Source organism: Scyliorhinus torazame, chromosome 1 (assembly GCF_047496885.1).
Source record: "Scyliorhinus torazame isolate Kashiwa2021f chromosome 1, sScyTor2.1, whole genome shotgun sequence".
In the NCBI taxonomy this organism is placed as follows: Eukaryota; Metazoa; Chordata; class Chondrichthyes; order Carcharhiniformes; family Scyliorhinidae; genus Scyliorhinus; species Scyliorhinus torazame.
The window spans coordinates 335347381-335374210 of NC_092707.1; the positions used below are offsets into that span (position 1 = coordinate 335347381).

Here is a 26830-nt window from a genome sequence, read left to right on the forward strand (position 1 = left end):
TCTGTCAAAATAGGAAATGGAAATGGATGGATCAGTGCGAGAAGCAAGCAAGCAAGAGAGCCATTATTAAAGTCACAAGTACTGACACATTTGATCCAAAGTTACTTTTGCAGCTGGCTTGCGATGCATAACCTTACGGGTGGGAGCTGTAGTTTCTCACATAATGGCCAATGGTGAGGGGAATCATTTGCATTAAGACCCTTGAACGACGCAGTAATAAACCATGCACAGATGGAGAAGGAAGCTCGAGGCATCATTTTCCGGATCAAACCTTTTTTTATCAACTACAAAATGGAAAGGAATTTACTTTACTAATGGATCATCGACCACCAACAACAATTCTCGGGGTGCACACCGGTATTCCATCTCTAGCAGCGAGCCAGATGCAGGGGTGGGCATTATTGTTGTCAGCTCACACCTATACGGTAAAATATCATAAATCAAGGACGGGATTCTCCGTTTCCCGACGGCGATTATGTAATAGGCGATCAGGCAGAGAATCCGTTTTTACGATGGAATCAGGGGCAGCGCCTGTTTTTGCAAGCTCCGCCCCTCTAAAACGGCATCATTGAGGAGCATGCAGCATGCCGTTGGGACGGCCTCAGGACGTGACCTGGAGCCCATCCCCTATGCTCCACCCCAATGGGCTGAGTGCCCGACCATGTGGTCTGAGCGGTCGAGAACCCGGCGTGGTGGCTGCGGACTGTGTCCAGCGCCGCACAGTCGGGCGGGAGCCATGTTGCTGGCCAGGGGGCCTTCGGCAAAGGCTATGGGGACTGGTAAGGGGAGGCCAGGGGGTGGAGAGGGAATGTCCAGGGGGGCACTATCTGGCAGGTCGGGTCCGCGCACGGCCGGCACCATGTTGTACGGCGCGACCGCTGCAGGTCTCCGCCGTGAGCATGCGTGGCCACAGACTTGGCAATTCTCTGGCCATTTTTGTCATGGAGACCAGGCATTTTATGTGGCGCGGCTGCTAGTTCCTCACCGGTCGGGGGATTGGTGCTGGGGCTGCGCCGATTTTTTGGACGTAAGCCGCCCCACGGATCCTCTGGTCATAGCCTGAAAATCGGAGAATCCAGCCCCAAATCTCCATGGGAATGCTGATGGACTCTACAGATTACCTTCCCTAATGAGTTGTCAACACACAGGGGGAGTGGTAATAGTTTTACTTTGAAGAATTTGATAACATTCCTGTGATGGCAGCACAAGTTAAGAAGTATACCAGAATTAATCCAATCCTTTTCGGGTTATGGACATGGTACTTTGTGGCAAGACCGCAGGAGCAAACCTAGAGTTGAAGATATGTTACCTGAAGACCGAACTATTCGTTCAGGCTCCTTGTCTCCTCTGGGCAATGAGTGTCGTCATCCCGCTGATGTTAAGGAAATATGTCCTAAACCAACTTCATGAAGGTCACTGTGGGATAGTAAGGATGAAGGAGATGGCCAAAAGCTATTTTTGGTATCCAGGACTCGATAGGGAAATCGAGGATGTGTTTGTCATGTGAAAAAGTTTGAAATTTGCCGTCACTAGCACCATTACACCCATGGGAATGATCAGAAGGATCAGGGGCAAAGAGTTCATATAAATTATGCTGGACCATTGGAAGGACGGATGTTCCTCATTGTGGTCGACGCACATTCAAAATGGTCTGAAGTCATCATTATGAAGACTAGAAAGACTGGGTGAGATTTTTGCAACATTCGGGTACGCTGAACAACTTGTTAGCGACAATGGGCCACAGTTTGTTTCACAGGAATTCCTGAATTATCTAAAGATGAACAGAATCCAACACATCCGATCTGCTCCTTATCAACCTGCCACAAGTGGACTGGCCGAAAGGTTTGTTCGAACAATGAAGCTTTCATTGAAGGTGACTCATGAGCAAGGTTCACTGTCAAAATAGCTCTGAAGAAGTACAGGAGTAAAACAAATTCAACAACCCAAAGTTCTCATGATAAAATGTTAGTTATGGACAACAGTTGACTTGCTGAAGCCACCTAAGAAAAGAGAGATTGTTGAAAAGAAACAGCAAAATCAGATTTTGCGAAGTGAGAACAGGGCTGAACTCTGTGTTTTTCAGGAAGGTCATGTACATAAAAAGCAAGAGGGTAGCCAGGGAAAGGATTGGCCCACTGAAGGATAGACAAGGGAATCTATGTGTGGAGCCAGAGGAAATGGGCGAGGTACTAAATGAATACTTTGCAAAGTATTCACCAAAGAGAAGGAATTGGTGGATGTTGAGTCTGGAGAAGGGTGTGTAGATAGTCTGGGTCACATTGAAATCCAAAAAGATGAGGTGTTGGGCGTCTTGAAAAATATTAAGGTAGATAAGTCCCAGGGCCTGCTTGGATCTATCCCAGAATACTGAAGGAGGCTAGAGAGGAAATTGCTGAGGCCTTGACAAAAATCTTTGGAACCTCACTGTCTTCAGGTGATGTCCCAGAGGACTGAAGAATAGCCAATGTTGTTCCTTTGTTTCAGAAGGATAGCAAGGATAATCCAGGGAACTACGTCAGTGGTAGGGAAATTACTGGAGAGAATTCTTCGAGACAGGATCTACTCCCATTTGGAAGCAAATGGATGGATTAGTGAGAGGCAGCATGGTTTTGTGAAGGGGAGGTTGTTTCTCACTAACTTGATAGAGTTTTTCGAAGAGGTCACAAAGATGATTGATGCAGGTAGGGCAGTGGATGTTGTCTATATGGACTTCAGTAAGGACTTTGACAAGGTCCCTCATGGTAGACTGACACAAAAGGTAACACAGGATCAGGGGTGAGCTGGCAAGGTGATACAGAACTGGCTAGGTCATAGAAGGCAGAGAGTAGGAATGGAAGGGTGCTTTTTAATTGGAGGGCTGTGACTAGTGGTGTTCTGCAGGGATCAGTGCTGGGACCTTTGCTGTTCATAGTATATATAAATGATTTGGAGGAAAATGTAACTGTTCTGATTAGTAAGTTTGCAGATGACACAAAGGTTGGTGGAATTGTGGATAGCGATGAGGACTGTCAGAGGATACAGCAGGATTTAGATTGTTTGGAGACTTGGGCGGAGAGATGGCAGATGGCGTTTAATCCGGTCAAATGTGAGGTAATGCATTTTGGAAGATCTAATGCAGGTAGGGAATATACAGTGAATGGTAGAACCCTCAAGAGTATTGAAAGTCAGAGAGATCTAGGTGTACAGGTCCACAGGTCGCTGAAAGGGGCAACACAGGTGGAGAAGGTAGTCAAGAAGGCATACGGAATGCTTGCCTTCATTGGCCGGGGCATTGAGTATAAGAATTGGCAAGTCATGTCGCAGCTGTATAGAACCTTAGTTAGGCTACACTTGGAGTCTAGTGTTCAATTCAGGTCGCCACACTACCAGAAGGATGTGGAGGCTTTAGAGAGGCTGCCGAAGAGATTTACCAGGATATTACCTGGTATGGAGGGCACTAGCTATGAGGAGCGGTTGAAAAAACTCGGTTTGTTCTCACTGGAACGACGGAGGTTGAGGGGCAACTGATAGAGATCTACAAAATTATGAGGGGCATAGACAGAGTGGATAGTCAGAGGCTTTTCCCCGGGGTAGAGGGATCAATTACTAGGGGACATAGGTTTAAAGTGCGAGGGGCAAGGTTTAGAGTAGATGTACGAGGCAAGTTTTTTACACAGAGAGTAGTGGGTGCCTCGAACTCGCTGCCGGAGGAGGTGGTGGAAGCAGGGGTGATAGTGACATTTAAGGGGCATCTTGACAAATACATGAATAGGATGGGAATAGAGGGATACGGACCCGGGAAGTGTATAAGATTGTAGTTTCGTCGGGCAGCATGGTCGGCGCGGGCTTGGAGGGCCGAAGGACCTGTTCCTGTGCTGTACATTTCTTTGTTCTTTGTTCTTTGACAAGAAGTATTGGCAAAGGACTACACCACCAGTAAGAAGTGGCTACCTGCCATCATCTTAGTACAGACTCAACTGGTCTCCTACACTGTTCAAACTCAGAATGACATAGTGTGGAGAAGACAGGCTGATCAACTTTTAGCAACTAGAACTTGTTTGCCAGAGCCAGGGTCAACTAAGAGTCCGGAACTGTGCAAAGTGAAGACATAGGCATTCCTGAGAACCTGACAATACCAGAAACAACCTTGGAAGATAGTACCTCAGTTGAGGACACTTCAACATTGAGTAAACCTGCAAACATTACATTGTCTCCAGTTGAGGTAACAACGGACGACGTACACACGCAACCAAAAACACGAGAGGTTACAGGCAACATGAAAAGAAGACCCTGAGGTTTGCCGACAACCACACAGGAATCAACGTCCTCTGAAATATCTAACTTATTTGACTGCTGTGTTTTTTAATTGTGAATATCATAAATTTTGATTGTTAATGTTATATTGTGTTTCATTGCAGGAAGCTCTGATGTAAAGGGGAGGAAAGTGTTGTGTATTCCTAGTGGGAACAGGGTCACTTTAAGAGTTCGGTCATGTGACATACTGATGATGTTATCGGCAGTTTGGGTGGGCTAACAGTCTGCACTAACAGCCTGTGTGAAAACAACTTCCCCAATAAAGCTCTGTTTATTTTGTGCCTTTGTGATCTGCAAGCCTGCACTTTAAAAATACCAGGGGCTGGATTCTCCCAAAATGGGACGATGTCCCCATGCTGGCGTAAAAACGCTGGTGTTTCACTCCGGTGTTTCCAATAAAAAAGATCAGTCGATTCACTCAGGTGCATGCCAGGACCCAGAGTGATTTGCGCAGATTTAGCTGCGGATATGGGCCCCCGCACTTCCGGTCTGGAGTCCGCGCATGCGCACGGAGGTGGCCTCTGGCAGCCACGCCGAGCGCCTTGGCGGACTCGGACCGCGGAGGCAGCTTCAAAATGTAGGTCCCCCCGATCGGCCGTGCGCCCGAAGATCCGACCGGCCCGATTTGTCCTCCGGCACCCCGGTGCCCGATCCACCCGCCCCCCCACCAGGGCGGCTGCGAGCTGAGTCTTCCTGAACGACGATAGCTGTTAGAACCACAGCGTCGGGAAATCGGCCAGTTAGGAGTGGAGGATCACTGGGCAGGCCTCTGGCAATGGGCCCCCTCAGCCTCACGGAGTACTCCGCGTTCACGCCGAGTCGCGGGTCCCGGAGAATCGGCAGACCGGCGCCGGGCCCGGTTTCGGCGTGAAATTGGATTCTCTGCCCCCGCGCCAAACGCGATTTCAGCACAGGGCTGCGGAGAATCCAGCACCACATTTATGAATATATAAACATAATGAGAGTGATAAAGGGGAATGCAAGTGAGACTATAATGGATAATAAGGAAATGGCAGACATTCGTGACTAAAGGGAACCAATAAATAAATCAAAGAGGAAACTTAATGGTCCAGATTTTCACAGTGTTGTGGAAAATCCATAGTCATGTAGAAATGGAAGCAGGACCCACAGGCGGGATTCTCCCCTACCCGGCGGGATGGAGTGGCGTGAACCACTCCGCCAAAGTTGCGGATTTCTCCGCACCTTTAGGGGCCATGCCCTCACTGTGAGGGGCTAGGCGCGCGCCGGAGTGGTTGGCGCATCGTCGACGGGCGGGAAAGGCCTTTGGCACCATGCCAGCTGGGGTCGAAAGGAATTCGCCGGGCGGCGGAAGACTGCGCATGCGTGGGAGCGTCAGCGGCTTCTGACGTCATCCCCACGCGTGCGCGGGGGGTGGGGTGTCTCTTCCACGTCGGCCATGGTGAAGACTGTGGCCGAGGCGGAGGGAAAAGAGTGCCCCCACGGCACAGACCCGCCCGCAGATCGGTGGGCCCCGATCGCGGGCCAGGCTACCGTGGGGGCACCCCCCGTGGCCAGATCCCCCCCCCCACCCCCCCCCAGGACCCCGGAGCCCGCCCGCGCCACCTAGTCCCGCCGAGAAGAGAGGTGGTTTAATTCTCACCGGTGGGACAGGCATTCCAGCAGCGGGACTTCGGCCCATCGCGGGCCGGAGAATCGCCGGGGGGGGGGGCTCGCCGACCGGCGCGGCGCGATTCCCGCCCCCGGCAAATATCCGGTGCCGCAGTATTCGGCAACGGGCGGGGGCAGGATTCACGGCAGCCCCCGGTGATTCTCCGACCTGGCGGGGGGTCGGAGAATCCTGCCCCAGATCTGGAAATCCCACCGATATTTCTGACAGATTCCATTTTTGCTGATAGAAGAAAGTGGGGAATGGGGTGTGACTCATACATTAGAGAAACCCAACCTCAGCAGGGTAATTTGAAATTTGTGCTGAGTTCATACAGGTCCTATTTCTAATGCAGCAAGGTTCTCAACATTTAGTGTGGGAATTACAAGAGCATTGAAGATCTTGCAGGCTGCTTGTGTCTGTTTGTTGAAAAAAATCTGTTCCAGTAGTTACAAGAGTTATTTGTTGATATTGCCCCATGTCCTATCATTATATTATTATTAATGCTTGGCTGCGCCACAACCTATCATTATCTCAGTAGGATATCCTAAATGCACAGTTTGCTTGACAGCTCAAGGAGGTTATTAAAAGATCAGTTGCCTTTGCAGTGGGCTATGAATAAAAGACTGTTTGCTTTTAATGAGGAAATAAGTACTTGAGATTTAAATGTTTTAAATGTTTTTTGTGAATGTAAGTGCTTTTTGTACTATAATGAAAGCTGTAAAAAATACTTAGACCTTTATTTTATTTTCTCTTAATATGGCTCCTGAGGTGTGCCCATAGTGGATATTCGGTGAGTTGGCATGGAGTGTGTAAGGGCAAACGTTGTTGGGTGGGTTATTATGAGTTTATATTAAGTTGGTATGAGGGATAAAAAGGGACATGTGACTGGGCGCTTGGTTGACATGGAGGGTATGAGGGAACATAAGGAATTCATAGGTGGAATGAGTTGACATGGATTGGGCATGGGGCATGGAGGAAATGTGAGGGCTGAGGGTTAGAGGGTCTAATGTTTAACAAAATGACTGGGACAAAGTCCCAGAGAACTGAGGTGGGCCTTTTACACAGCCTGCCTTGGCACTCGGCAACCATTGTGGTTGTCACTGATCTACATCAGATCACCAACCCCCATACACCCTGCCCACAGGTGAAGATGCCACCATTCAGGTTAGTTCCTCCGAAGTTGGAAGTGGTGAGCCAGGAAGTTTCCTGACTCCCGCGACCTGCGTCGGGAGTCAAGATATGGGTTAATATATTTCACGAGTTGAAAAATGATAACAACAAAACAAAAGGACTTAACAAAATCTCCAGGTCTTAGAATTTACAGTGCAGAAGAAGGCCATTCGGCCCATTGAGTCTGCACCGGCTCTTGGAAAGAGCACCCTACCCAAGGTCAACACCTCTACCCTATCCCCATAGCCCAGTAACCCCACCCAACACTAAGGGCAATTTTGGACACTAAGGACAATTTATCATGGCCAATCCACCTAACCTGCACATCTTTTGGACTGTGGGAGGAAACTGGAGCACCAGGAGGAACTTGGACTTTCTGCTCCAGTGTAATGGGGGTGGGGGGTAAAGCAATAGAGATGCAAAGGCAGACCCTGTGTGAGAAACATGTCTCGGGTACAGTATTAAAGAAAAGCCTGGAAGAAGATCCAGCTGTGACTCAGGAAGTTGATGAACGCTTTGCTGGTCCTGGGAAGAAACATCACTCAAAGGAGTCAGGTGAGCACTAACCGTAATAAATGTCCAACACTGGATGGGATATCAATGGCCTTCCATTGGAAAATGTAGTGATTGCTGCTGCCTAGTCACATTGTATTGAAGGCGCACACTCTGCAAAGGTTAAGGCTGGAAAAATTGCACAAGAGCAGCATCGGCTGCTCACAATAATCTGTATTGACTCAAATTAGTATAGAATGCTTCACGGGATGACTGACAGACACCATATTTGGCAGAATCCTTTGCCCTTTGACCACCATCTTTACACTCATCTCACAGAGTGCGGCAATGCATTTAGCCTTGTACAGGATTCTCATGACTATAGCATCCCTACAGTGCAGAAGGTGGCCTTCAGCCATCGAGCTGCACCAATCCTTCAAATGCGCATCCTACATCGGTCCACTCCCTCAGTCTATCCCCATAACTCAACCGGTTCAATTCCGATTCTTGGGTGACTGTGTGGAGTGTGCACATTCTCCCCGTGTTTGTGTGGGTTTTCTCCGGGTGCTCTGGTTTCCTCCCACAAGTCCTGAAAGACCTGTTTGTTAGGTTAATTGGACATTGTGAATTCTCCCTCAGCGTATGCGAACAGGCGCCGTAGTGTGGCGACAAAGGGATTTCCACAGTCCAACGATGTGCGGGTTAGGTGGACTGGCCATGCTAAATTGCCCCTTAGTGTCCAAAGTTTAGGGGAGGTTACAGAGTTATGGGGGTAAGACGGGGGGCTGGGCCTGGACTAGAGTACTCTTTTGGTTGGTGCAGATTCTGCACTGTAGTGATGAAGCAATACATGGCACGGTAGCACAGTGGTTAGTACTGTTGCTTCACAGCACCAGGAACCCGGGGTGGAGCATGCACGTTCTTCCCGTGTCTGTGTGGGTTTCCTCCGGGTGCTCCGGTTTCCTCCCACAAGTCCTGAAAGACCTGCTTGTTAGGTTAATTGGACATTGTGAATTCTCCCTCAGCGTATGCGAACAGGTGCCGTAGTGTGGCGACAAAGGGATTTCCATAGTAACTTCATTGCCATGTTAAAGTAATCCTACTTGTGATCCTAATAGAGATTAATATTATTATTTATTGGATCACTTCTCACTAAATTCATAATTTAAACCTTTTAGTCCCAATATGATTCTGCTGTCCCCTCTCTGAGACCAATATCCCTTCCTTGAGATACGGGCACGATTTAACCAAATGGGAACTATATCCCATAGCGAGCGCGTTTAGTCGCGTGTTTTCCGGTGCTCGCTGAGTCTGGTTAGAAACCGGACCTCAGCGGGTAATGCCAAGGCCGTCCTTAGTCCTGTTTCCTGCACTGAGGCACTCGGCTCGCCGAAACTCCTTAGTACAGGGAGAGGTCAGGGTGTAATTTTTAAAATTAGCATCCTGATCGCTCGAGCACACGATGCAACCCCTGAATCCCGCCCCTTCCTCCAAGCCACAACTTACTGTAAGGAGCTTCCTGGGCCCCCTTGCTCCCTCACCCACAAAAAATGTCAGCTTGGCATCTTGGCAGTGCCAGACTGACAGCCTGCTGGCAGTGCCAGGGTGCCAGGCTGGCAGTGCCAGGGTGCCCAAGAGGCACCAGTCAGGGTACCACCCTGCCCAGATGGCATGCACCTGCGGGTCTCCAATCCCCTGGGGAATCCTCACGAGTGCTGCTCCATCTGGTCCCCATTTGTGGAGACCAGAACGGAATGACACTCGCTCAAGGCCTCCAAGGTGAAGGGGATAGATCCCAATGCCTTGGTTACCTCAGGGAATCAGGGAATTGCACATTAACGTGAGACTAGCTGTCTCGCTCTAAAATGCAGATTTGCCAAAAAGTGATCACGCCGCAGCACGGTGGCGCAGTGGGTTAGCTCTGCTGCCTCACGGCGCTGAGGTCCCAGGTTCGATCCGGCTCTGGGTCACTGTCAAGTGGAGTTTGCACATTCTCCCCATGTTTGTGTGGGCTTTGCCCCCACAACCCAAAAGATGTGGATTGGCCACACTAAACTGCCCCTTAATTGGAAAAAATGAATTGGGTACATTAACTTTAAAAAAAAAGTGATCACGCCCTCAATGGGTGGGCTTCATGTCGTTTCGTCTCGCGAGATCGCATTAGGTCTCGCGAAGTGTAGCGAGCAAGGTAAATCCCGGGAGCGGAGTCTCCCATCGTCTACCGGCCACATTGTGCTGCACAAGCTGCTTTTCGGGTAGATCACGCCCATGATGTCCATAGCTGAACACAGTGCTCTTGAGGGTGGCCTGAGCATTTCGACTAAATGTAGAGCAATTATGATGCAGCATCTCTGGAATTTTATTGACCCACCCAGCCCGTCACATCGGGGCCTGACAAAAAACAGCCCATTTCTCTGGGGATTCTGCTGATGTCCAGTCAAATTCAAATAAAACGATTAGGCAAATTCTGAAGAAAATTCAGACCCATTCTGTACAAATCATCAACGTGTTTTCATCTTTCTTGGCTTAACTGTTTTCAGGCTGTTCTGGACTTGTCTTCTGACTTGACTTGTCCTCTAAACATTCTGGACCTTGCTCTTAACTGCTCTTCTCCTTCCTCCCTCCGCGCCTTTGTTTTGTACAGTATCATCATCCAGTTCCCAAACTGTCAAGGCTCTACATTATTTAACATCCTTTGTCTCTTCGGATATTGATGGATCTGTTAGGCGGTTGTATTATTTAGTGTTTGTTTTTATGACCCCAGGAACCTTCTCCTCTAACAGGCAATGCCGACCTGGGGCCTGACCCTGGCAGTGCCAGCCTGACACTCTGGCAGTGCCACTTAGTCACAATGGAAGTGGCATGTTGGCACTATAAGGGTGCTTGGGTGGCCCTGCCAAGGTACTCAGGTGCCAGGGGAGTGCCAGGGTCCAATCCCACCATGACCCCAACCACCCAGGGTCTAATGGCCTGCGAGACCCCCTGAGGTGGTGTCACAATTGGTCCCATTTGAGAAACTAGTGCTAAACGAAGCAGGTGAAGCGAGTTGGGTGACTCGTGATTGGCCCCGGTAACCGGCGCAGAGCCTGATTTGGGGCTTCACGGGATTAACACGCTGCGCGTCGGGCACAGCACGATGGCTGAATCGCGACTGGACTACTTCAAACAGGGTTAAGTTCTGTTAATTTCACAGCTGACCAATTCAAAGTCACTCGACCATGAAGGGAGATGAATGGAAAGCATTTGATTTGGGTTGAAGTGGTCTATGAGCTGTCAATCAAAGCTTGATGTTTATAAGCAATACGGTTGGTTTCACAGCTGACCACTTTAAAGTTATTCAATCATGAAGGGAGATGAATGGAAAATGTTGACAGCGTGTGGAAGCTGTCAATCACAACCGAGTAAAATCAATGTCAAAGAGAAATGAATGAATGGTATGCAGATCAAAGATCTGAGGGGGTTTAAACCCAGATGACTGTTTTTCTCTTTCCCGGAATTGACAGTTGCTGCTTCTTGTATTGAGCCAGCAGGTATATTGTCCAAGTGAGTTTAAAGCAGAGACTTTTTTTACTGCCTCTTTCAGGGCTGCACTCTAGGTTCCAGATAGGAGTCTCACTTCTGGGATCTCTGTGGGGTGATCTTTATTTAGAGGGTCTGTGAAAGGGGGTCTCTTTATTTTGAGATCTGCGAGGGCGCCACATAATTTAAGGGGTCTCTTGGGGGGGGGGGTCTCTTTATTTAGGGTATCTGTGGGATGTCTCTAAATTTAAGGGGTTTTGGTGAGAGGGAGAGGCGGGGTGGGGCGGGGGGGTCAGGTCACCCTCTTACGAGGTGAGGTGATGGTAATCCAGAAAATTCTGGGGGGTGATTGCTGAATTACATTACAGAGGGGCTGAATTGTGTTGCGGGATGGGCGGTCAGCCACTGGACCTCACCATCAGGCTACCCGCTCAATATGGTGGCCCGGTGGCAGGATTCCTGAGGCAGTCCTTCACAATACAGCAGAGGGTAGTACAGCGGAGCTGCCCATCGGCTGTTGCGGGGGAAATTTGCATACGTCCGTTGTGGTCTTGAAGGTGTTTTGTGGAGGAGCTGTTGTCAAGTGACACTTAAACCCGAAACACTTCTTCAGTGTTTCCCTCCCGACCCCCTCCTCTAACCCAAAAAAACAACCGCTGTAAAGATCAAGAGGAAGGCTCGAGGGCAGGTAGAGCAGAAAGAATTTGAACCGTGACGTCACAGCCTGCAGGTAAGGGATTGGCTGGTGACTGTTAAGTAGTTTTTCTTTTATTTTCCCTCAGGTGTTATCGTGCGGGGCGCAGAGGTAGCTGAGTGAGTGCTTGCTGAGAAGGGGAGTGAATAACAGGTAAGCTCTTTCTTTCTTTTTCTTTTTTTATCTAGAGGGGATGGCAGGGAAGGTTGTGCAATGTTCCTCCTGCAGAATGTTTGAGGGGAGGGACGCCATCAGTGTTCCTGCTGATTTCATCTGTGGGAAGTGCACACATCTCCAGCTCCTCAGAAACCGTGTTAGGGAACTGGAGCTGGAGCTGGACGAACTTCGGATCATTCGGGAGGCAGATGTGGTCATAGATAGAAGCTTCAGGGATGTAGTTACTCCGAAGAATAAAGATAGATGGGTGACGGTGAGAGGGGCTGGGAGGCAGCAGTCAGTACAGGGATTCCCTGTGGTCGTTCCCCTTAGTAACACGTATACCGCTTTGGATACTGTTGCGGGGGGGGACTTACCAGGAGTAAGCCATGGGGTACAGGCCTCTGGCACAGAGTCTGTCCCTGTTGCTCAGAAGGGAAGGGGGGGAGAGGAGTAGAGCATTAGTCATTGGAGACTCCATAGTTAGGGGGATAGATAGGAGATTCTGTGGGAACAAGAGAGACTCGCGGTTGGTGTGTTGCCTCCCAGGTGCCAGGGTGCGTGATGTCTCGGATCGTGTTTTCGGGATCCTTAAGGGGGAGGGGGAGCAGCCCCAAGTCGTGGTCCACATAGGTACCAACGACATAGGTAGGAAAAGGGATAGGGATGTAAGGCAGGAATTCAGGGAGCTAGGGTGGAAACTTAGATCTAGGACAAACAGAGTTATTATCTCTGGGTTGTTATCCGTGCCATGTGCTAGCGTGACATGGAATAGGGAGAGAGAGGAGTTGAACACGTGGCTACAGGGATGGTGCAGGAGGGAGGGTTTCAGATTTCTGGATAATTGGGGCCCATTCTGGGGGCGGTGGGACCTCTACAAACGGGATGGTCTACGCTTGGACCAGAGGGGTACCAATATCCTGGGGGGGAAATTTGCTAATGCTCTTCGGGAGGGTTTAAACTAGTTCAGTAGGGGTTTGGGAACCTAAATTGTAGCTCCAGTATACAGGAGGTTGAGAGTAGTGAGATCAGGAGTAAGGTTTCTAAGTTGCAGGAGTGTACCGGTAGGCAGGAAGGTGGTTTAAAGTGTGTCTTCTTCAATGCCAGGAGCATCCGGAATAAGGTGGGTGAACTTGCGGCATGGGTTGGTACCTGTGGCCATTTCAGAGACATGGATAGAGCAGGGACAGGAATGGTTGTTGCAGGTGCCGGGGTTTAGATATTTCAGTAAGCTCAGGGAAGGTGGTAAAAGAGGGGGAGGGGTGGCAATGTTAGTCAAGGACAGTGTTACGGTGGCAGAAAGGACGTTTGATGAGGACTCGTCTATTGAGTTAGTATGGGCTGAGGTTAGAAACAGGAAAGGAGAGGTCACCCTGTTAGGGGTTTTCTATAGGCCTCCGAAAAGTTCCAGAGATGTAGAGGAAAAGATTGCAAAGATGATTCTGGAAAGGAACAAAAGCAATAAGGTAGTTGTTATGGGGGACTTTAACTTTCCAAATATTGACTGGAAACGCTATAGTTTGAGTACTTTAGATGGTTCCATTTTTGTCCAATGTGTGCAGGAGGGTTTCCTGACACAGTATGTAGATAGGCCAACGAGAGGCGAGGCCATATTGGATTTGGTACTGGGTAATGAACCAGGACAGGTGTTAGATTTGGAGGTAGGTGAGAACTTTGGTAATAGTGACCACAATTCAATTACGTTTACTTTAGTGATGGAAAGGGATAGGTATAGACCGCAGGGCAAGAGTTATATCTGGGGGAAAGGCAATAATGATGCGACAAGGCAAGACTTAGGATGCATCGGATGGAGAGGAAAACTGCAGGTGATGGGCACAATGGAAATGTGGAGCTTGTTCAAGGAACAGCTACTGCGGTCCTTGATAAGTATGTACCTGTCAGGCAGGGAGGAAGTGATTGAGCAAGGGAACCGTGGTTTACTAAAGCAGCCGAAACACTTGTCAAGAGGAAGAAGGGGGCTTATGTAAAGATGAGACATGAAGGTTCAGTTAGGGCGCTCGAGAGTTACAAGTCAGTTAGGAAGGACCTAAAGAGAGAGCTAAGAAGAGCCAGGAGGGGACATGAGAAGTCTTTGGCAGGTAGGATCAAGGATAACCCGAAAGCTTTCTATAGCTATGTCAGGAATAAAATAATGTCTAGGGTAAGAGTAGGGCCAGTCAAGGACAGTAGTGGGAAGTTGTACCTGGAATCCGAGGAGATAGGAGAGGTGCTAAATGAATATTTTTCGTCAGTTTTCACAGAGGAAAAAGACAATGTTGTTGAGGAGAATACTGAGATTAAGGCTCCTAGACTAGAAGGGCTTGAGGTTCATAAGGAGGAGGTGTTAGCAGTTCTGGAAAGTGTGAAAATAGATAAGTCCCCTGGGCCGGATGGGATTTATCCTCGGATTCTCTGGGAAGCTAGGGAGGAGATTGCTGAGCCTTTGGCTTTGATGTTTAAGTCATCTTTGTCTACAGGAATAGTGTCAGAAGACTGGAGGATAGCAAATGTTGTCCCCTTGTTCAAGAAGGGGAGTAGAGACAACCCCAGTAACTATAGACCAGTGAGCCTTACTTCTGTTGTGGGCAAAATCTTGGAAAGGTTTATAAGAGATAGGATGTATAATCACCTGGAAAGGAATAATTTGATTAGAGATAGTCAACACGGTTTTGTGAAGGGTAGGTCGTGCCTCACAAACCTTATTGAGTTCTTTGAGAATGTGACCAAACAGGGGGATGAGGGAAAAGCAGTTGATGTGGTGTATATGGATTTCAGTAAAGCGTTTGATAAGGTTCCCCACGGTAGGCTACTGCAGAAAATACGGAGGCATGGGATTCAGGGTGATTTAGCAGTTTGGATCAGAAATTGGCTAGCTGGAAGAAGACAAAGGGTGGTGGTTGATGGGAAATGTTCAGACTGGAGTCCAGATATTAGTGGTGTACCACAAGGATCTGTTTTGGGGCCACTGCTGTTTGTCATTTATATAAATGACCTGGAGGAGGGCATAGAAGGATGGGTGAGTAAATTTGCAAATGACATTAAAGTCGGTGGAGTTGTGGACAGTGTGGAAGGATGTTACAAGTTACAGAAGGACATAGATAAGCTGCAGCGCTGGGCTGAGAGGTGGCAAATGGAGTTTAATGCAGAAAAGTGTGAGGTAATTCATTTTGGAAGGAATAACAGGAAGACAGAGTACTGGGCTAATGGTAAGATTTTTGGCAGTTTGGATGAGCAGAGAGATTCGGTGTCCATGTACATAGATCCCTGAAAGTTGCCACCCAGGTTGAGAGGGTTGTTAAGAAGGCATACGGTGTGTTAGCTATTATTGGTAGAGGGATTGAGTTTCGGTGCCATGAGGTCATGTTGCAGCTGTACAAAACTCTGGTGCGGCTGCATTTGCAGTATTGCGTGCAATTCTGGTCGCCGCATTATAGGACGGGTGTGGAAGCATTGGAAAGGGTGCAGAGGAGATTTACCAGAATGGAGGGAAGATCTTATGAGGAAAGGTTGAGGAACTTGAGGCTGTTTTCGTTGGAGAGAAGAAGGTTAAGAGGTGACCTAATTGAGGCATACAAGATGATCAGAGGATTGGATAGGGTGGACAGTGAGAGCCTTTTTCCTCGGATGGTGATGTCTAGCACGAGGGGACATAGCTTTAAATTGAGGGGAAATAGATATAGGACAGATGTCAGAGGTAGGTTCTTTACTCAGAGAGTAGTAAGGGCGTGGAATGTCCTACCTGCAGCAGTAGTGGACTCGCTAACCCTAAGGGCATTCAAATGGTCATTGGATAGACATATGGACGATAAGGGAATAGTGTAGATGGGCTTTCGAGTGGTTTCACAGGTCGGCGCAACATCGAGGGCCGAAGGGCCTGTACTGCGCTGTAATGTTCTATGTTCTAATCCTCGCCATGCAAAAATTTGCATAGCGAAGGATTGGGAACCATTTCTTAATTGGTGCAATTCAGCTCCAATGAGAGAGCATAGGGTTGAAACATAGGCTAGATGCCGGCTAGAATTCACAGGTGTTTTACGACACCAAAATTGGCGCCGAACCGTCACCGATTCTGGGAGTGGTGAGGGGATAACAGGGGTGGCGGCTGAAACTCCTGGCACCCGCGCCGAAAACAACTGGAGAATGGCCGGGTCCCTGGCCACGCATGTGCATGGCGACAACCTGCAGCGGTACAACATGGCGCAGGTCATGCGCGGACCCGACCTGCCATCCGTGACCGCACAGGCCACCCGCTGGCCACCCCCACTTGTCCCCCCAGCCCTCGCGGAAGCCCCCCCCCCGGCCAGCGGCATGGATCCCGGCTGAGTGTGGCGGCGCTGGACACAGTCCGCAGCCGCCACACCGGGTTCCTGACCGCTCAGACCTGTTATGGGCCAGGGTTTAGAGAACCCCAAAGTGTATCATGGAGTTCACCTGACCCACAACTTTTTAATAGATTGTGTTATGGAGAGCACACGGCCCACTCTACAGGTAGAAAATGAAAAGTATTTTTTTAAACAAAACAATGTTTATTCTATGAACTCAAGTTAACCTTTTTAAAACATACAGTGAACATCTTAGCAACCATCAATTCAAATACAACCCCCAAAGAATACAACACTAGGTAATCCTTAATAACTTCCCAAACAACATCCAGAAGACAAAAGAAACACCTTTTAACAGAAGCGCATTAGGTTTACATTCACTACTGAGAACATTTATAATTCTGAATTCACCAAGTGATCAAGAGATAGTCTTTTCATGGCAGAGAGATCAACAGTATACCTGCTCTGTCTGGCTTCAGCTCCAACACTGAAAACAAAACTAAAACACACCCTGCAGCAAACAGCCTAACACAAAAGTAAAAAGCTGACAGACAGCCCAGCTCCACCCTCTCTCTGACATTACTGCAGTCGTAAACACCCATTTCTTAAAGGTACTCCCCATGACAGACCGCACGTCAATCGCAAGGTTGGGAACTCGGCCCATCGGGGGCAGAGCATCACGGGAGGGCCTGCCGATGATGCACCAAAGCCGTTGCAACAGCGTGCGGCACACAACGCGATTACGACACTTCTGAGGGGGCGGAGCATGGTTCACTGGCGTTAAACCGGCGCCACCCCCGATTTGGGCGTCGGAGTGGATTCTCCGCCCAATCGTCGATTACAATATCAGCGTTGGGCAATGGAGAATCCCGTCGATTGTCTCCCAAACCGAGAATCCTGTCTGATGCCTTGTGCAAAATTACATGTTTCCTTTCAAATCTGCTTTGCATTGAGCAGAAAGACTCAGTGATGACATTTATAGACTTGAAGAACATTCTGTTCATTGTAACATGAATCTGTGTGGAGATTATTTGTCAAATAAGAAATTAAATTCCTGTTTTCAGTAAATCTTACAAAATGGTTGACTTGAATTATGATCTTACATTTTTACTTCCATTCACACTTTCATTATAATTAGTGGAGGAATTTCTAAATTGCCACAGAAATGTTTTTAAAAATGTCTTTGTCAAATGTGTATGATTTCTCTGTTTTCTTTGCATCTCACCTGTAACAGGTTCGTATGCAGTCCCTTCTTCTTCATTCCCACAACACAAAAGATCCGTGCGAACTAGCTGTTTGCCACAGCACTGCTGGTTAAAACCATCATGAAGTAAATTTCCACAACAGATCTGGTCACCCCCTTCAAAATATGGGTTTCCACTGCAGCATGAATCCCCAATGCCAATGGAGACTTGATTTTGTTGCACATTAGGGCAGCAAACTTCATCTGGAAATAAATATTTAGCACATTATTGTAAAGAGATCAATTCAAGCATATCTCACCGTAATAGTTTTATAAAATCTTGCAAATGTTCTTAACTCTTTTATCACTTGAAGTATATCCCCAAGTATTTTTTACCTGATATAAATATTACAATAGTTGACTTTTTAACCATAAATAAGATACATAATAATCTTACATATGGAAAGCTTTTAATTGACTAAAAGCACATGTTAAGTGAAAAAAATCAAAGGGCAGGATTAGAAATAGATAAAACAGTTCTGATTTATATTTAATATAGTCTTTAGACAACACGTAAGAAAAAACCCTCTTGTGTTTTCATTTCTCATCCTACTAAACAGCAACAAAGCACAGAATTGCAGAATACACAAATTAACAAACTTATCTGGCTCTTTGTTATCACTAGTTGTTATGCAGGAAATGTTTGGTGTAGATTTATCTATTCACATGTCCAAAAGATCCTTATGAGTGTTAGAAGATTGGAAGTTGATGGGTTCTGTTGCAACCTAGAATTTAGCAAGGGGTGTGATTTTGACGATCATGTAGGTTGACAGATTTTAGCACTGTAGTTAGAATGCTAAAACTATGCAGAGGTTGATTGGGTTTCCTTCCAACAGTTCTGTCTGCGGTACATGATATACTTAAGATCTTGAGGTTCATTTGTGCAGCAAGGGGAAACAAAAGTATTTCTGGCACTTAATCATGCTAAAAATGTCAAGTGCTGAATGTCAGTGGATAGTTTAACGATAGAACTTGCAAAAATGTAGTCTTGCCTACCTGGCAGTATTCTAACATAATAATTCCCACAGCATTGAAACCCAGGTTGGAACGTGTGGAGAAGTCCACCACAACAAGCAACGGAGGAATTCAAACTTGAGGCAATGTATCTGTCTTCACAGCAAGCATAGTCTGGCTGACTGCTGTACAGCAGTCCATCACAGCAAACCTATTAAGAACATTATGGAACATTTCATGCAAAACACATCATCAGTTTTCCCACAGTAACAACTGAGTAAAACTTGAGTCGTAATGAATCTACTCAACTATAAAGTAGGGACTCAGTGAATCAAGAAAGGGTTTAGAGTGGTTTAATTCTGCTCAACAAACCAACCTTTGCATTTCTGATTATGACAAATGACTAAAGCCACTCGTTCACATGTATATTTTTCAACAATAGCTTAGGTTTAAAACTATAGTTTTTTATTTTTATATCCCGAAATGCTTGTTGAGCTAAGCAATTAGTGGAAAACATTAATGGCACTTGATGTGGCTATAAAAGAAAAGCTTCCATATCATGATCAGTGAACAAATTAAAGATGATGGAAATAAGGTTCGATTGTGTTGATCTACAGGGTGTGAACAGGGTGCAGGAAGCAATCTCTGTGCCAAAACGCATAGGCCCAAGACCCAACTGATCATTGGGCCTGATTTATATTTGACTGGCAAGTTGCAAACACATGCTGTCTCCAGGCTGCTCACTGGCGAAACAGATATAGAACTTGGGCTGTTGCAGTGTGGGAAGTAGCTCTCAGATAGGCCCTGAGAGAAAGTTTGAGAGGCAAGGGGATGATTAGGACATTGGGGACTGTGCAATTGAAAAGGGGATGATCGGGAAAGGTTCAATCAGGAAGAAGGGAGAGAGCAATGTGAATGAGGGAAGTGATCATGGGATTTGGGGTGAACATTTTTCTATGCTGCACGACATGGGTGAATAGTTTACTGTCATTCACTGCCTGGCCTCACACATGTCTACAGAGGCAAAATGGTGGTTGGCATATGTGTGAAAATGTATGACGCAATTCAGTGATCGCATTGCGCCCAGCACGGATCCTACATGGATCTCGCCCTCATTGGGCGAGATCCAGATCTGCATATTGTAAGGGTCCTTCCTGTTTATTCCCTGATTTCCCCTTTCTTTTAATTTTGACGTTCCATTTTTGATTCATGGATGATTAATGGACGTGTATCTTTAAGGCAAGTGGCCTGTACCTTTAAGGATTTCAGCAGAAGGAGAGTCACTGCGCTAGTCGGTGCTGGTTTAAACTGGAATTGTAGATTGACTAGCAGCAATGAAAGAGGTTGGCTGGGACTCAGCTTGATTGATTTGGCTGGTGGCCAATGCATTGGCCCAAAAGGCTGGGCTCTGCCTGGTAACATGTGGTGATTGGATCTGATCCCACTGGAATGTTTGTCAGATCTCCAAGGCTTGAGTTTGGTTTCAGTGTTGATCGCGACAGCCCCAGGGAAGGACCTGGTACCCTCTCCTCTTTCTTTTTCTCAAGAAAGGTTATGTTTCTGAATGGTAGAAAGCTTGGATGAATCTTGTCATGGAAATGTCACTTTAAGAAATGTTTGTTATCTCAAGTGGCTGCAGTGATGTCATTGTGTGGGTGGAGCTGGGGCTCTGTTCTGCTTTTTACTTTCACTTTGAGCTGGAAGCTGTTTTTTGGCTCTGAGTTTTAGTTTTGTTTTCAGTTGGGGAGCTGCATTCAAACCAAGGAGGTGGTCTCTCTCTCTTTATGCCTCCTAAAGAATGTCTCCAGATCACTTGATGATTTCAAAGTAATACCTGTTTCTGTAAGGAATGCAAACCTACTGTCTTTGTTAAAAAGGGTTTTTGACTTATGGATGTTCTTAGGAAAGTTATTAAGGGTTACCTATAACGTATTGTATCTGTGGGGATTATGAGTGTTGGTAGTTGATAAGATGTTTACTGTGTGTTTATAAAATGTTATCTGGATTCATAGAATAAACATTGTTTTTGTTTAAACATACTTTAGATCTCTGTGCATCACACCTGTAAAGTGGGCCCTTGTGCTCCCCATAACCAAAATCTATTAAAAGTTGTGGGTCAGGTGAACTCCATGATATACTTTGGTGTTCTCTAAACCCTGGCCCATAATAACCTGTTTACAGGAGCACCATTAAAAGCTGTGCAGGCAAAGTTCAGAATATGCAAACTCTCCCCAGAAAAGCTGGTGTGAATTGACGATCTTTATCCAGAAGGTCTGCTGCCTCTGAGTACTGCGTTTACTGAAACTACAGAGGCCTGAAGGCAGGCCACGAGCTGAACGTAAGGTTTGATGAGACAGGGGCTCTGTCTCTCCAGGGAAATTGTGAGTACAGGCCAAAATCTACAATCTTACTGTGAAGAAAGCATGCTGAGGACCATCACCTGCAGCAAAGTCTCTTTTCTCTTTCATTTAAGTTATTTCCCCCTTTTTGCATCCCTCTGTGTTTGATGGTTATATGTGTGTGTGTGTGTATATGTGTGTGTGTATGCATACACAGTGGGGGGGGGGGCAAATTAAAGTAGGAGTTAGGTACTTCTTAACATTTAATCAACTGTATTTACAGCATATTTCACTATAGCTCTTGTTATAAATTAAGAGTAATTGTGTTTAAATTTACCAACCTAGTGACTGCAATTATTGGGCATCCAAGGGCCAAAGACTTTTGGTAATTTTCTGAGAATTATTGGTGAATTCACTTGTGTTGTAACTCCAGGAACTGTGTGGCTGGAATTGATCACGCATTTCAAGGGGCTGGTTTAGCACAGGGCTAAATTGCTGGCTTTGAAAGCAGACCAAGGCAGGCCAGCAGCATGGTTCAATTCCCGTACCAGCCTCCCCGAACAGGCGCCGGAATGTGGCGACTAGGGGCTTTTCACAGTAACTTCATTGAAGCCTACTTGTGACAATAAGCGATTTTCATTTCATTTCATTTCACTTGCCCAGGATGTTGTAACTATATTTAAATGAGCCATTACGCTCATTTAAATACCCGGATGCCAGATTCACCTGGCACCCGTGGATCAACGACAGTGCCTGCGAGGCCTCGCAGGATGCCATTTAGTACTGGTCTACACAAACAGGCATAACGACACCTCGGAGGATCTCACAGGGCAGTAGAGACCCTGGGCGGTCGGTGACAGGGCAAGGTAGTACCCTGGCACTCAGGCACCTTGGAACTACAAGCCTGGCATCCTGGAAGTGCCACCTGGCACAGCCAGGGTGTCTGGGTGCCAGGTTGGCACTGCCAGGGTTTGGGCCTGGAGGTGGTGGGGCTTGCCCATTGGAGGGGGCTTGAGGAGAGGTTCCAGGGGGCCAGAGAAGGTTTGAGGGGGTGAAGGGGAGGAATCAATAAAGCAGGCGGGCCAGAAACAGGGAGGGGGTAAAATTGGTGCTGCCGTTCAAAATGGTGCCCCGATCTGTGAACAGCTGTTCCTGCTGGCGAGATCCGATCGGCAGCAGGAAATCTCTCTGAATGTGGCCTCAGCGGGGAGAAACTCCCCATGGCAACATAAAATGGCAAAGTGCCATTAAATAGCGGGGTGGTTCTCGACGCTGCAGCGAGAAACACCCCACCAAACGCGCGCAAAAGTGAACTTTAACTTTTGTCCGCTGAATCATGCCCGTAATGTTCAATAGAGTACTGTGGAAAAAAAAAGGAGTAAATTATGGTAAAAAGCAAGAATAACTGGAATGGTGCAATATCTATCATCTCCCCATCAGCTCTGATGATTAATGTTATGGAATAATCTTTGCTACAGTGCTACAATTTTAACATCTTAATTCAGATCATCTAACTTACAGTGCCTCCAATAATATACCAGTGGCATTCTTTTGTTAAGCCGCATTCTAACCACTTTTATCTTTCCCCAATCATTGTCCTACTCTCCCTGGCACCCTATTCAGGAAGTCTGAATGTCAGTATGAGTTCCGATTTGGATTCAATCTCAGGTTTCCTTGTTGGCTCTGTGCTATAGCTATCAGATTGTCTGCAATGCAGCCCTAATGCTAATACTCATGTTTCGAGGCACCACACTCAACAGCAAGAATGGTACAAGCATGACTATAGATTTGACTCTGAAGCTATTTTTAAAGATTCTCATGCTTGTGTCAACTAAAAGCTTGCCTTTAAAGGAACAATCCCTTTAAAATAATGTTAAATCATCTATTGTTATTTTCTTGCACAATCTGAAAATAACTTACATTTGAAAAGTCTTTCTTGAAAAGAAAATGTATTTACCATTAGCATACTTGTCAAATAATCAAAATACTTAAGGTGCGCACAGCAATGATTACAAATTACTGCTCCAAGGGCTTAGGCTATGTACTGCTTCTGAAACTGAGGTTTCACTCAACTTCTCCAACACCTTATTTCAAATAAAGACATTTGAATATGCTTCACAATAATTCAAAAACCCACAATACAGTTTTATGGTGGATTCCCAAGTACATTTAGCCTATAAAGGGATTTCTTATTCAGTCAAACCATTCTCTTTTTGTTCAACAACTGGACAGATGCCACAACTTTTTAAAAATCAATTTAAGAGTACTCAATTATTTTCTTTTTCAATTAAGGGGCAATTTAGCATGGCCAATCCACCTATTCTGCACGTCTTTGGGTTGTGGGTGTGAAACCCACGCAGACACGGGGCGAATGTGCAAACTCCACACGGACAGTGACCCAGAGCCGGGATTCGAACCTGGGTCCTCAGTGCCGTAGGCAGCAATGCTGACCACGGTGCCACATACCGCCCCTGAAGCCACAACTTTTAACATAAAACATCCTAAACAAAGACTTTTTCTGAGCACTATTGGGGCAATTTTAACCTCCCTGCCCACCATTCATTTAATTAAAATGGGTAACGTCAATGGAAAAGTAACAATGTAATGAGCACCTTTAGTTTTTGTAGCTAAGATGTTTTCATTGTACACTTTTGAGTATTTTACATGGTGCTACCACTGTGGCATCAGCAGAGTAAGTGGCAGGCTATCCGATTCCCTGCTCTGAGACATGAAAAGCCCGTGGAGGACATTCTCAAAGGTGCAGGGACAGATTTGGTCATTGGAAGGCACCTTAAGTGTCTTGAGTAGGGATGCAGAGACTTAGAAGTGGGTGTCTTGAGTGGGTGTCTTGAGAAGACTCAGTACTGCCATGAACCTTTTCTCCATCTTTACTCTCAGGGTACACCTGCACTACCCTGCTAGCCAAGAATGGAAGAACACTTGGCTACATGTTAGCGTGGCTTCTAGCCATCATCGCGATATTTTGATTGATGTTGTGTGAACTGGAATTCAGAATGTCCTGGCCTTTGGTGTGGGTCAATATGCACTCAGTAACCAGTGCATCTAATTCTTCATGAGGTTGGCCCCTCTTTCTATCGAGGTGACCATTAAAATAAATGCCTGAGACATCATGACGCTCATACTGGAGATGGTTTCCTCTATTTTCTGTACACAGGTACAAAATGGCTCTGTAAATGTGGACACAATCCCTGTTGCTGCCACACAATATCCTGTTAGTGAATGACTCCCAGGCTCAGCATCTGTGTCCAGCTGAGGAGAGCTTTAAATGTCCTGTGCTCTTAAACAGGGACTCTCCACTTCTGCCTTTGTTTCCAGGCATCAATACATATTCACATGTGATCTACTCCTTACTGTGTGCCACCCTATCTATCTTTGATGTTAGACCAAGAGGTGTGTGCATGTGTGGAGATGGATGGTGTACAGGAGTCATGTGATGCATGCATCGCCAGTGCTGGTCCTCCTGTGAGGACTTCACAGGCTCCTACCTCATCTTTCCTCTCAGCGCTGATAATGCACATGTGGGAGATAGAAGACTTATTATTCTTGAATGTAGGTAAAATTGGATTTCAAGTTATCACAGTGCAGATCATGACATTTAGTGAGTTGGTGATATCAATTTAAGATGGCTAACAGTTAAGTGTCAAGTGTGAATGTGATATCTAATTATGTCATCACGTTTCTGAGCCATTCCCATCCCTTTAATAATTTAATAATTTTTATTGTCACAAGTAGATTCACATTAACACTGCAATGAAGTTACTGTGAAAAGCCCCTAGTCGCCAAATTCCACACCTGTTCAGGTACACAGAGGGAGAATTCAGAATGTCCAATTCACCTAACAGCATGTCTTTTGGGACTTGTGGGAGGAAATGGGAGCACCCGAAGGAAACCCGCCCAGACACAGGGAGAATACTGGCGCCATGGAGCAACAATGCTAACCACTGTGCTACTGTTATTGGTAACAGCTAAACTATTGCCACTTTGCCAATCTCCAGGGCTTCCTCCTCCATCAGGGTGAGGGTTGCCATGGCTGTACCTCCACCCCAAGTACTCTGCCATTCCCTGGAGTGGGAGGCTCTCTTCTCTTGCAATGAAATAAGGCAGGTAGTTAGTGAGAAATGAAATTAATTGGTCAGGATGAAAGGTGAACATTTGTGGAGGCTGACTGTGAACAATAGTTGCGAGATGGCAATAAGATGAGGCTCAGTGTGAGTATTGTCTGTCGAGATGGAGAGTTGAGAAGGTTGGAGAGAAAGGAATGTGTGTGACAGTAGATATATTAGTCAGAGGACTGCTGTGTAGGAGAATGTTCGAGGGGTGAGAGAGTGATGGCTGCTAGCTGAGGGTTGAGGAACACTCACCTTGTCAGGCCTCATAAAGTTATTACACCATTTTTTGGCTGGATTCAGGTCCTCGACACCACACTGGTTAACACAGTGAGAGCAGGGAGAAATGTCCTATTCTCTGAGGACAGCTGGAGGAGGCCTGCTAGCCTCAATAAGCTGGTGTGGCTTAACTGTTACCCATCTTAAATTGATGTCACCAACTCACTAAATGTCATGATCTGCACTGTGATAACTTGTAATCCAATTTTACCTACATTCAAGAATAACAAGTCTTCCATCTCCCACATGTGCATTGTTAGTGCTGAGAGGAAAGATGAGGTAGGAGCCTGTGAAGTCCTCACAGGAGGACCAGCACTGGCGATGCACCATCGCATGACTCCTGCACACCCTCCATCTCGACACCACACTGCTGACAACCACTGTGACGTGCAGCCACACCAGTTTGTTGAGGCTAGCAGGCCTCCTCCAGCTGTCCTCAGAGAATAGGTCATTTCTCCCTGCTCTCACTGTGTTAACCAGCTTTTTGGCATTTTCCATCTATTGTGCAGGTCTTTGCTCCTTTCCACGAGTATCCTCTATGCTGAAATCATTGCAGCCATTGTCCATTCTGCCTTTAAATAGACAGGTGTGTCATATTGCCCACCTGCCCTATTTGGTTGGGGAACATGGAGGCGGGTCGATAATTATGCTGCTCTGGAAAAGAGCAATGACATCACCCAACTTAGTTATTTGGGTTCCCAACCGATAAGTGGCCTTGGCTTTCCAACAGGGACTCTAGCCACAAGAGTTTGCCCTAACTGTGAAAACAATGAGCTTCCCTCTTCTGGTTACAAAATAATTTATGCTGGGAGCAGAACAATTAATACGAAATCAGTACCTGACTCTCTGCCTGATAACAGGAGCGACCACAGATATTTTCATTTCCTTTACATTGAACATAACCACACTGTTGACTCTTCTGATTTTCTTTTGAATCCATGACATCTGCACATTGATGCAATGTTCTTCGCCAAATTTCATATACCCTAATGATGCCATTTGGCAGTCTGGGAGATTTCCAATCAATTCTTAGAGACCTTATGAAAATACAAATAAAGTAATGGAAAGATTTGTTAGGATAAGGTAAGAGTGATCTCAATATATCTTTGAACAGTTGGAGTAATAAGGGCTAAATTAATTTATGTTTAGTTTTGGGTCATTTAGCGGGGTATTTCACGGTGTCTGCACCGAGAAACACCATGCTATTCAACAGCACTTTGCCGATTTTTTTTTGGCCTCAGGGAGTATCTCTCCTCCGAGGCCACACTTAGAAGGATTTCCAGCTGGCATGTTGAAACTCCTCATAGATCAGGGCACCATTTTGGAAGGCTGCCCCAATCTTAACCCCCCCCCTCCCCCCCCCCCCCGTTTTCGACCCCACCTCCCCGAGAACACCCCCTTGACCTGGAAAGGACTCCCCCCCCCCCCCCCCCCCCCCCCGGCTCTATCCCTGGCAGTGCCAAGGTGCCCGGGTGTCAGAGGGAGAGCCAGGATGCCACCCCATCTTGTACCTGACAACCTGGAGGTCTCTAATAGTCTGGGAGACCCCCCCCCCACCCAGGTGCTGTTACGCTTGTTCCACGTTTGTGTGGACCAGTACAAAATGGCGCCC

At 46.8% G+C, this 26830-nt stretch overlaps 1 protein-coding gene across 1 annotated transcript in view; it reads right to left on the minus strand.

The window, feature by feature from the left end:
• ush2a (Usher syndrome 2A (autosomal recessive, mild)) overlaps nt 1-26830 on the minus strand; it is a 1730413-nt gene that overhangs the window by 360470 nt on the left and 1343113 nt on the right. The window contains exons 48-50 of the mRNA XM_072506478.1: nt 26057-26255; nt 18516-18684; nt 17502-17723 (exon numbers count right to left, since the gene is read on the minus strand). Of these exons, the coding sequence (XP_072362579.1) occupies nt 17502-17723; nt 18516-18684; nt 26057-26255 (590 nt within the window). The remainder of the gene's footprint in view (nt 1-17501; nt 17724-18515; nt 18685-26056; nt 26256-26830) is intronic.